General features: G+C 41.1%; 1 protein-coding gene across 2 annotated transcripts in view; it reads left to right on the forward strand.

The window, feature by feature from the left end:
• The first annotated feature begins 2,178 nt into the window (after window positions 1–2,178).
• The window catches only part of lepr (leptin receptor), a 75,279-nt gene continuing 65,138 nt past the window's right edge, over window positions 2,179–12,319 (forward strand). The window contains exon 1 of one of the 2 annotated variants that reach the window (XM_079677562.1): window positions 2,179–2,316. In XM_079677562.1, the coding sequence (XP_079533688.1) occupies window positions 2,295–2,316 (22 nt within the window). In that variant the 5' untranslated portion in view covers window positions 2,179–2,294. The remainder of the gene's footprint in view (window positions 2,317–12,319) is intronic. The other variant, XM_079677564.1, reaches the window with a different exon arrangement.

A 12,319-nucleotide genomic window follows, 5' to 3' on the forward strand; every position in this document is an offset into this window, starting at 1 on the left:
CCTCCTATCCTTTATTTCTGATTACTTAGCTGACTAACCTGTGTTTGATGGAATATGTGCAACGTGCAGATTTTGGAGGGTTACTTTAAGAATGTATTCCGCAACAATTACAATTATCTTTAATCAGTAACCCCTAGTATCACTGTAATGTAAACTGATTACATGGTTACTTTTGGATTGTCTTAAAGATCCCCTATTATACTGTTTTTCATCAATAGGTCTCAGATATACAAAACATGTCTCTGAGTGTTTGGGTCGAAATAACAAGCAGATCACCCATTGTAGCATCCCATAATCCACTCTCTTTCAGCCCTGTTTCAAAAGTGCTGATTCTCTGTCTGTTACTTTGAATGAAAATAAGGGGCCACTCCCAACGTGCTCTATGAGGAGATTCAGGTGATAAGGTGGGGGGGTTACCTTGGTTGGTTATTGGCTGGCTAATGGTTACACAAGCCAAAAAATCGTTATGACATCGTAAAGTGGCCAAAATCTAATCAGCTCATTTTCAGACAGGTTTTTATATAAATGGATCAGGACAAAAAGTGAGCTAATCTTTTTTCCTGAAACTTTGAGAATCACTTTACACATAGGGGACACATTTTTATGTATAAAATACATGAAAGGGTGCATTTTGCATGATAGGTCCTCTTTAATATCAAATGCTATGCAATTCAAATTAATAAGTGAAAAAAAACTATCATTAAGATGGCATTTATGTACAGTTCATGTATTCTGTTAGACAACAGGACAATGTCACTTTAGAAAAGAAGAAAGCAAGATATTTTGTTTAAAAAAGAAGATATTAAATTTAAAGAAGAATGGAATTAACCTAAATGAAAAGCCCAAAAGAAAATTCAGCCTTTTTGAATTATTTTAGTGTCCTGACATCTAATTACTCAACCAGTAGGTGTTGTTTGAATTTGTAGCTCACCTTGGGTTACATTACAGTAAGTGATAGCTCTCTGCACAAGTGACGAATGTTTATCAGAACAACTGTGCATGTACTCTAAAGGTCAGAACTGCATTGAGTTTCACATTAATATACTGTAGGTGTCATGCAGGTCAACGTGTCACTCTGCTGTTGTCAACATAGTTTTGGGATCTTGCTAGCAGTTTAAAAATAGTGGCATCCCATTTGGCTCTGCCACTTTACAGGATTGTTAAATGTAACCACAGCTGTTATGGAAACCAACAATGGCACCATTATAATACATTTTACAATCATTTAAAATAGAAATGCTGTTGTTGGGGTTTGTTGCCATTTGCTTCTTAAACTATACTTGCTCATTTAGATGTTGGTCTCATTTCCTGTTTTGAGGGAGGTGCGGCCACAGTTTTTAGAGTTTCTAAATTGCATAATGGAAGTTTATCTTTCATTTAAGAGCCCTTTATCTGGCCAAATGATAAATGGATTTACATTTTTGGTATCAATCAACTCCTGAAAGAAATAACACACTCCTTAATACTTGAAATACCAAAACATTGAGCTGAAAGATGCTTAAATGTTTAGGTGTGCAAAGGAGAACTTTAGATAATTATGTGTGGGTTCATCACAGGCAACTTATTTACCTTAACACATAAACATTTAATTGGATGTTTATATACCATTTTTTTTTAATTACAAGTTTTGTGTCCTTTGCTCATTCACTCATCTTGCCATGATACTCAGGTACAGAAGTATTTCCCACTCATAAAGCAGCATGAGGAGACTGTGTTTGGCCTGGTCAGGATCAGGGGCTCCTGTAAATGCCGTGGCATTGCAACCCAAAATCAGCTTTTGGCTTGAGTGCGTCAGACGAACTATGGATATGTACTGTTTGTTGTTCCTAACAAAACAGTGCACACAAACACACACGCACAGAAAACCCCTTTGTACCTTGAATAAAGGGGACAATTAAAGGCGACCACTGACAGAAGGTTAAGCTTGTCACTATGCTTGTGTTAATCTAAGGCTCTCGGAAATCCCTTTCTCAAAACAACTACAAAAATACACATCCAGTTCATGTACAAGAACATAAAAATAGATATGATTTTTATCCAGTAAACTCTAATCCTCATCTACACTTACAGTGCACACACACCTGCATAGAGACGGATTAGTGGAAACCCACGCATGCAACATTGTGGCCTGTGTGTGGTGTAGTGAGCCATTGGTGTGTATCCTGACACCGTTGGTCAGAAATAGCCCCTCATGCCTGGAGACATACTGCTCCCCATAAAGCTCTCTGTTTGCTACAAATGTGGAGGATATCAGCTGGAACACAAACATTATTTCCCATGGTATACTTTAAAAGATGTGCAGTTGCGGTGTAGCAGGTGAGTAATTATTCTCAATATTATATTACAACATTACATAAGGAACAGGAATGACACACAAGTGCCCACATTGACGCGCACCTCGTTTGAAGTTGTCCATTTGTAAATGTGTTTAATACTGAGTCATTGGAGTTGTTGTTGCGTTGCCGTTTATGTGGAAAGATAAATAATCTACAATAACACTGCGGGCACAACCATGTCGTGGCTTTTACATGTTGAGACAGCAGTTTCACCCCCCTCAGTCTCTCTCTCTTACTTTCTCGAACTATTGACTCTAACTCTTTGTTGCAGTTTATCTGCAGTTTTTCATTTCAACGATTTTGCTTCAAATGTTAATCATTCAATACGAAAAGAAGAAGAAAATGGCTAGTAGGGCTCGCTCCAAAATATACAGTACATAATGGTTTACCAATATTCTGAAAGCCCGACTCTGTTAAAGAGCAACTTCCAGGTTAAAGACACCTGTGAATAAATGTGTAGGAAAATGATGAATACACTAGATTTTCAAAAAGATATATAGAAATATACACTACAGTGACATCTGGCGTCGTTTTTGTAAGAAATGTTCACTTCCGCATAAAAAAGCCTTGGCACGTGACCTCCCGCGTATGACGTGACATGGGGGAAACAAGGGGGAGAGTGGCCGGTGTAACGTATTAATAAACATGGATCCCGATGCTAGTTTAGACACAGAAGACACAGAAGAAGTTGAACATGAATATTCAAATGCAAATTACGGACCACAACCTTATAATTATGAGCCTGCTAGGCGTCCAAGAGACCAGGAGCAGCCAAGGATTAGAAGAAATAACGGCCATCGGAGTGAAATTGAGCTGTGGTGTGAGGAGAACCAGTGGAAAACTGGGCAGCTATCTTCGTGAGTGACCGGCGTTAGCTACAGAATGTTAGCTAACGTCACATCACAACATTGTGAAGTTAGCTATCATATATCAGGCTATAACTAAAGTAGCATTGATAATATAGTAACGTTACTGGCAGGACTGTTGATACTGATCCATAACAGAAACTAATGCGGAAGTATCAGCCGTATCTCGCGTTACCTAATGCAACTCCACACTACGGTGCTGTGTACCGGAGGGGAGACGCGAGACACGGCTGATACTTGACGATCTGGCGGAGAAAGGTTGTGGAGCCTCCGTTGATATGTCGTTGTAAATGGCTTGATGGAAAGCAGTTGTGTAGTCGGGGAGGGTGCACAGCTGATTGCAGCAGGTGAGTGGAGGTTGAGCCGGGAGCCAGGAGTGACAGCCACCACGCACACACAAACAACACAGACAGGGGGAAACAAACAAACACAAAGGAGACGGCAGCGTTACCTAATGCAACTCCACACTACGTCTTACGGTGCCGTGTACCGGAGGGGAGAGAGAGAGAGAGCAGCGAAGGGGGGTTGGGAGATGTAATACGGTTTCCTGATAAAGCTTTGGAGAGTATGTGCTGCAGGGAGGTGGATGCACAACGCACCCAGGAACTAACGCTAGCTCCGGTCCTTTTCCCGTGAGGGAAACTGTGGACTCGATGTCCTGACAGGCTGGTATTGGTGCAACCTGCACAAACACAATACTGCACGATGATTACAAATGGTGAAATACAATGTAAAACTACCGAAAAATACCAGCTCACTAAAACACAACCGCTCAACTCAACGCAACTACTAACTATACCCGCGGTCAGAGAGCGGAGATGTTTACCCTTTGTGATGTAATATGACGCGTTTGACGTATGACCTTAAAAAAAAGCCGTTTTTAAGAGCAGAGCTCAAAATTGCTCCTTTCCCTCTGAATTCCTGCCCTTATGTCTCGTAAAACATATCAAATCCTACATTCACTTTTTTAATTGTAATTTTCAAGCAAGTTTAAGCATAAATGTAGAAAACAAAACAACCTGCAAGATGCTCTTTAAATATTGTTTCTTTCATTCGTACAAAACCAATGTTTCAAATCTAATGTTAGCCAGGCTAGGCTACGTCTGCTGGCTCATACTTAACGGACAGATCCAACGTTTATTTTGGAGTTCATTTGAGTTTGATATCAATCTGCCATTGGTTGTAGACTCTTATTTAGGATTAAAAAAAATGTCTTGTTACAGTCAAAACTATTTCTTCTTGTTCCGTTCTGGGCATTAGTTTGAACGAGGCCATGCTCCTACAACACTGTAAAGTGTAAACAGCACTCAGACTGCATTATTTGAGATTTTACCTGTGGACACAAACACATTTCAGACGAGCCTCTGGCTAAGGGTGACCAGTTGTCCTTCGATCGACAGTCTAGTGGTAGTTTCTCAGACGTGGAGACTCAGGTTTTTCAATCTGTGTCACAGCTAACAGCCACGGTCATTTAACAGGGGGGTATTTTTCTGCCATTTGACCAACTGATTTATTTAAACAAGGAAAGATGGCACTGTGATCACCATGGTAATGAGTGAATTCTGTTATGTGCTATTTGCTCAGATTCACCGACGGGTGAAATTACACCAGATCTATGTGTAAGTGATTATTTAACTCATGCTGTTGATCTTCATGTTCACACTTAAGGCTGCAGTGACCATTAGGGACAATCAGGTATCAGCTCAATGAAAGATCAGGTTGCAGGGGGGGGGGGGGGTGGCTCTCATTCAGAAAAACATTGTAAGGAACTTCAGTACACTCAAATACACTTCCCTTCCAATATTTTTGGCCAAAGAACTTTCATTCAGAAAAATACAAAAGTTTACCTCGCTCAAGCTGCCAAAGTGATGCTCTCATCACTGCTGAGAGGATGCAGAAAGACATCAAGGTAGAGATCAGGGGTGTGAGTCAGAGACAGAGCTGCCTGAATCATTACCTGCTGCTTGGGTGATGCAGACTGCTTCAGCGTGAGTGGGCCCTGTATGTGAGTCCTGAATGAGAACACCAACTCACACTCTGACACATGTGAAACATTAAACTCCCCGTGGCATAGTATGAAACCTAAACTTTATATTGAATATTTCTGCTCACTTCACTTTCTGTGCTTTGAAATCATAATTCTTCCTATATATTTCTAAACAAATCTTTTAGAGCATTTATTGCTCAGACACTAGTTGCAAAAGTTAAATTGGTGCTACAGGTGCTGTAATACTATCATCTATATGCACATTTTGGTATACCTGTGCCATTGGTGTCGACTTCTTAAATGTACATTCTTAGTTAGTGCCTTGAAGGTCACCTGTTCTGCAAAATCCACTTTTTAATGTATTTTATACATAAACATGTGTCCCCTCTGTGTAAAGAGATTCTGAAAGTTTCAGGAAAAAATATTCTCTCTCTTTTTGTCCTGATCCATTTATATAAAAACCTGTCTGAAAATGAGCTGATCAGATTTTTCCCACTTTTTGATGTCATAACTATTTTTTGGCTTGTGTAACCATTAGCCAATAACCAACCAAGGTAGGTTAGCAGCAGTGACGTGCGGTGAGGTTCATTGCTGGTGAGGCACTGACTCTTTCAGAGTCAGATTTACAAATATTATATTTTGACCTTGATCGAAATATTCGGTTATTTTCAAAAGCTTTTTAGTCTGATGCTTCGATTCATTTTAAACAGGCCGTTCAACAAAAGGATACCCAAAATCTAAATATTGGATTGTTCTCTCTTAGTAAGATCCCATTTTCATTACAATTGTGGTCTTACCTTGACTTGAAGATTAAGTCCATGCTCTCCTTCTGGACAACAATCTCTATTAGTTGTTTGTAAAAGTCCTCCTTATCTTCCTCTAGTTTCAAAAGTCTAGTTTGTTGTTTGTGTCTCTCGTCTCTGCGTAGAATAACAGTAGCAACAAGAACCTGTGGGCTCACGTGCGCGGCAGAGGCTATGGCTGCCTCTCCTGGTGCTTTTTTCATTGCCGTTATATGATGAGACCAGCGAGCCTAAATATCATATATACGTGAAATAAGTTATTTAGAGACTATGGATGGCGAGGATAAATGTAATAAAGGGATCTACAAACATTACATTGGTGACCCATACTTGCCAACCTTGAGACCTCAGAAATCGGGAGCATTTCAAAATGCAAAATGGGGGGGGGGGGGGGTGCTAGTGGATCGCCGTAGCTGTTAGATTAACATTAACATGCTTATTGTAGTTCTAAGTGCAATGCCTAGCGGCCTGTAGCACCATCCTTGATGGAGCATATGTGTGGGCAGGAAAGGAGTGAGCAGAGAGTAGAGTAGTTGTCGATTCTTGTTCTGTTTTCTGTGACTATCTGCCTCACCCTCTCAGACTTTCAGTTGTGCGCGCTACTAAAGAGACGTGTTACCCTGGAAACCAAACAATGGTGTAGCTGTATTAAAGTCTGAGTGGAAACAGTCCTGAGTAAATCTGATTTTGTCAGAAATCAGGAAAAATGCGGGAGAAATATGACCCCGGGAGGAAACCGGGAGAGGGCAATGAAATCGGGAGTTTCCCGCGAAAATCGGGAGGGTTGACAAGTATGACCGACAGTGAGATGGTAACACATGCATGCGCTTAGTGCCCGCTTTCCAGCCAGTTTCTATACACAAGTTATTGAGCCGTTTCCGCTCTACATCCTGAACTCCTCCCTTCGATGCAATGCACTTCCGTTTTGGCGGACTGGGTTTGATTTGCTAGCTAGCTCCGTTGTGCCGACAAAGCACTGATATCGCAGAGACAAAGAGGATATAACAATTACAACATGAAGAAAAGTGGTTCGGGAACTACGTGTGCGGTAGTTGGTTGCAATCACTCGAGAAAGCACCTGAACGAGTGGTTAGATAGAGTGCTACGACCACAAACCAGCACCCAGCACCCAGCCATGTTGTTCATTAAATACAGATAAACACAACAAATACTGCATGCATTGTATTTTTTAATATTATATATGAATATTTTCATAGTGATGTAATTGTGTGGGCTGCTTTTATATTTTAATTTGTAATACCTGTTAGGATTAAACATGTGATCTTTCTTGTTGAAGCCATTTCTTTAGTTTCCTCTCAACAATTAATTCATTCAGTGTTATTTATGTACAGTATGAGCTTAATATGAATGATGAACTGTGTTAAAAGAAATTGTAGCACTCTAAGGAACATATGAAATGCAATAATGCAATAACAGTGCAATAATGAAATTAAATTACATCAAACTTTATTTTCACTCAAACAGTACAGGCACATATGATATATTGCACAGCATAAAGAGATCATGTAAATTGTGCATTATGTAAACAACAGACAACTGTTGGCTCCTGTGGGCATGACCTAAATAAGGCAGTTTATTTTGGTTTTATGCTGGGCCACGTCGTCATGTTATCCTCCCAGTTTTGCACTGAATTCGGGTGGGGGAGAGTAACGCCATCTCCAGTCAAAGAAGTAGAATCGTGTTCCCAAGCTAGCATCACTGTTAGCATCGAAATCGCTGTGTTTACACCAGTGCCCGTCTGACTGTTTACATCGGTTTACACCGACAGACGCTGTGCAAAAGACTTCCGGCGGAAATGAAGTGCATTTGTGTAGTGTCATGGCGCTACCCGTGTTTTGGCGCGTAAACTTGTCTATAGGGTGACGCATTCTGAGGTGAGGCAGAGCTCATCTGTGCCTCACCTTACCCCGCAGTAACTGGCTTGAGCGCGCTCACAAAATAAGTGCCCGTGCTAAATTAGTGCCCGTGCTCCAGCAAGTTACTGTGGGCTTACGAGAGGCAGAGCTCGTCCCTGCCTCACTTCTCATCGCTACCCGTAGTTGTAGCGGAGCTCGGCAAATTTGCTGATTTTGACTTTAAAAAGCGATTGGAATCATACATAAATCACACTTACATCATAGATCAGTGGAGACATTTTATTATTATTACTATTTAGTTTTTCTTTAGTTGTTTTTCCGTTACATTGGAGTATGACAGGTGAGGCTCTGCCTCCACTGACTGCACGTCGCTGGGTTAGCAGCACTGACACAGCCTCTAATGTGTGACCCCGCTTGACCAACAATATATTTCATTATTTTGCTGCCTGGGAGCCGACGTCTCATCAGGTTAAAGATAATAAAATCTGATGACGCACATGCTTGGCATTGGGATGCCTCAGCACTTTTCTCCTCAAGCCTTTCTCTCTAATCCTTTCCATATCGGTTATTCCCCTGAAAGATGGAAAGAAGAGACTACCCAGCTAGAAATGTCTCGGAAGTCCCTCAGTGGCAGCCATGACAAGTGCCGTTCGAATTCTCCAGATGATAGGAATGGAGGTTTCAAACTTCCTTTATAACCTCCTTTAGCTTAGGAACCACTGGACCTCCCTTTACGAAAGGAGAGGAGAAAATGCTGCCCCACAATGCCTTGCAGCCGCAGCATTTGCCGTCACACAACAGTCAACCGTTCACGGAAACAACCGATTATGACTGAGAAATTATATCATGAAAGTTACGGTGCTTATTAAGCTTTTTAAAACGTATGTGGTTTGTTTTGAATGTTCGTCAGTTTTATAACCAAAAAGAGAAATATGAATGTTAGTTTTGACTGAAATGAACAAATAAAGTAAACATTTCACAGGCTTTACTGAGCTGTGTGGGGTTTGTTCAACTTTTAAAAGATGTTTGAATGGTGATATACACAGTGATAGATGTTAAGGACTAACGTTTATAATAAATACATTTGTATTGATTTTAAGATATTTTCATAGTTCCTACAATCATACTTATTGGGATCATTTGTATTAATGTGGACCGGAGGGAGAGGGTGACCTTTTTTTATTTCAATTCCAACTTTGGTCATGAAGAATATGTTTATCTGTTGTCCACGTTCATAAACCATAAAACAACAACATCAGAGCCCGGTGAAGAGTCTCTAGATGAGTAAACTTTACAGTTTTCCGTCGTTCTTATTATACATCCATGTTGTAGTCCGCTGTATAGAAAACTGTAGTTTCCATAGTTTCCTAGCAGCAGACACAGATTTATGACGTCCGCTGGCGCATCATAAACACTACGGATAGTGAAAGTGCAGTCGGATTCTCTAAAGTACCGCAGTCTCTTCTCCTAAGTCCTTTTGAATTCTCCTATCCACTATCCCTTAACCCCATGACGTTTCACTCAGAGGTCAAGGAATAGACGATAGGGTTAGACGTTAGGAGCTGATTTTTTGATTATCCGACCGCAACCACACAGTGGAAACAAACACATACAAACACTAACAGGGGTTTCAGGGACGGACAGTGACAGTCGGTCCGTTCCTCTATATGTCTGTCGGTCTCAAATCTAAAGGGTGCAATAACGATTTTTATCCAATATGCATAAACAGCGGACACTGTTTATACGCAGCCCTCACAAACCACACACGGCCAGATAGCTCATCCAACAGTTAGAACCTACATACGAGACACAACCTTTATAGTCAGAAAAAAGTGTGATTATTTTCTGATATTTTACGCGAATGATATTATGAATATTGTGGGCCTATGTTAAGCTTGGGTGCACATGAATCGCGTATGAACAATAAGTAAATCAGACTCGGTATTCTCTTCAGCATGTCTCCGGTAAGTTTATTCACAGACTGACAACAGTCAACGTAGTGACGTCACATTAGGACGTACCTTCATACAAGAACAGAATAACAGTGCGACTGCTACCGTAGTACACAGACTAAGGGCGTCATCAAATAATAATACTTAACACCCCCACTCGCTCTTAGCTTACTGGGTTACCTGAGAACAAAACAAAATAAGGCTTCTTTTTCTTTTACCTTAACTATGTTAACTCTTTGCCCTTCTAGGTGCCAAACATATCCTGAGCAAACCTCTTTAGCTTTATTTTGGTGGCTGGTTTTGTCATCACATCAGCGATCATTTGCTCAGTAGGACAGTATTCCAAAATTACCTTTCCACTATTTACAGTCTCCCTTATGAAATGGTACTTAATATCAATGTGCTTGCACCTTTGCCTGTTTACTGGGTTTCTGGCTAGTGCTATAGTACCTTGGTTGTCTTCGTACACCTTTGTTTGTGCATATTTGTATTTGTCTATACCTCTGAGTAATTGTTCTAAGTAGATGTATTCCTGTATGGCTGATGCTAAGGCCATGTACTCTGCCTCGCAGGTAGATAGTGCAACCGTAGGTTGTTTCCTTGCCTTCCATGAGATCAAGGAGCTTCCTTCACTGAGACTGGCACAATATCCTGATGTACTACGTCTGTCTGTTACGTCTGATGCCCAGTCAGCATCACTGTACACTCTCAGACCTAGTCTATCTGTGTCATTTCTCTTAAAGCATAACCCCTGTTCTGCTGTACCTTTAAGGTATCTGAACACATGTTTTACTGTGTTCCAGTGCTCTTCAGTTGGTTCAGCAAAGTGCTGAGATAGTTTACTGACCACAAAACATATATCTGGTCGAGTGCATGTGGACAAGTAGATTAAACTTCCTACTGCCTCCCTGTACTTTCTTGGCTCTTTAATGTTTTCAGCGTCTGCTGTGTATTCTAGTTTTGGCTCACATGGTGTGTCTCTGGACTTGCAATCCTGCATTTCAAATCTCTCCAGTATTTTGCTCACATATCTCTTTTGAGACATTTTGACTTGACCTTCTGTTTGCTCAAAATCTATACCTAAGAAATATTTCAACTTTCCCAGGTTTTTCATTTTGAACCTTTCAGTGAGCATCCCCTTTACACTTTCCAATACACCCTCGTTGCTGGCTGCTATAATGAGATCGTCAACCCATATTATTAGGATTACCTTTTCGCTGTGCTTTTCTCTTGTATACACACAGTGATCAGCGGGGTTTTGTACAAAACCATTTTCAGTCAAACATGTATGTAACATAGCATTCCAGTTTCTGCCTGACTGCTTTAAACCATAGAGAGATTTGTGCAACTTGCATACTAACTCTTCACCTGTTTTTGACTGTTTCTCATAACCTTCTGGTTGTGTCATATATATTTCACAATCAATGGGTGCATGTAAATAGGCTGTTTTAACATCCATTTGGTGTAAGATTAAGTTCTCCTGTGCTGCCTTTTGCATGAGTACTCTTACACTTGTCATATCAGCTGTGGGTGAGAATGTCTCATCATAGTCGATTCCTGGTTTCTGACTGTAGCCTTTAGCTACAAATCGCGCCTTGTACTTGTCTGACCCATCAATGTCACTCTTGAGTGCGTAGACCCATCTACCCCCCACTGCCCGTTTGCCTGGTGGCAATTGGGTGAGGTTGAAGGTCTCGTTCTCCTCCAGTGATCTCATCTCCTCGTTCATGGCATTTTTCCACTGCCTTGATTTGGGTGACGCTATGGCGTCCTGGAAGGTTTGAGGAATGTCGCATACTGCTCTGTAACAAAAATCCATGCATGTTTGCAGTTTGTCCTCCGTATCGTCAGTCTCAAACTCCTGTAGGTGAGCTGGTCTCCTCCTGGTTCTGGGTGGGTTTTTTCTGTTTGGAGTCTCGGTGACTTTACCCGGCTGTGTACGTTCAGTCTGTTCAGGTAAAGTCCCAGAAGCACCACTTTGAGTATCTTGACCTGGCACATTTCCCACATCACATTCATCAACAACATTTTCATCGCTGTCCTTGACCCTGGGATGTACATCACTATCACCATATTCATTGTATGACTCTGGTGTTTGTGTTTCCTTTTCTTTATCCCCCTTTGTTGTGAATTTTACCAATCTGTGCTTTTGGACCCTCTCTGTGTCTGGATAATACACCAGGTAAGCTGGGCTATTTTTATCATAGCCTATGAAAACACCTTGCTCACACCTAGGGTCGAGCTTTCCCTTCTCTTGTTTGTAAGCAAAACACACTGACCCAAATTTCTGAAGTTTGGATATATTTGGTTCTTTGCCTGTGAACAGCTCGTATGGCGTTTTCTTTGTGCGCCTACTGTAACACCTGTTCCTTACATAAGCTGCTGTCTGTATGGCGTAGTTCCATAGTTTATTTGGTAACTTGCTTTCTATCAGTAAGCATCTGCCCATATCATAGAGAGTTCGCCAACCTCTCTCTGCTGTACCATTTTGGTGGGGT

The sequence above is a fragment of the Notothenia rossii genome (assembly GCF_949606895.1).
Source record: "Notothenia rossii genome assembly, chromosome: 1".
NCBI classification, from domain to species: domain Eukaryota; kingdom Metazoa; phylum Chordata; class Actinopteri; order Perciformes; family Nototheniidae; genus Notothenia; species Notothenia rossii.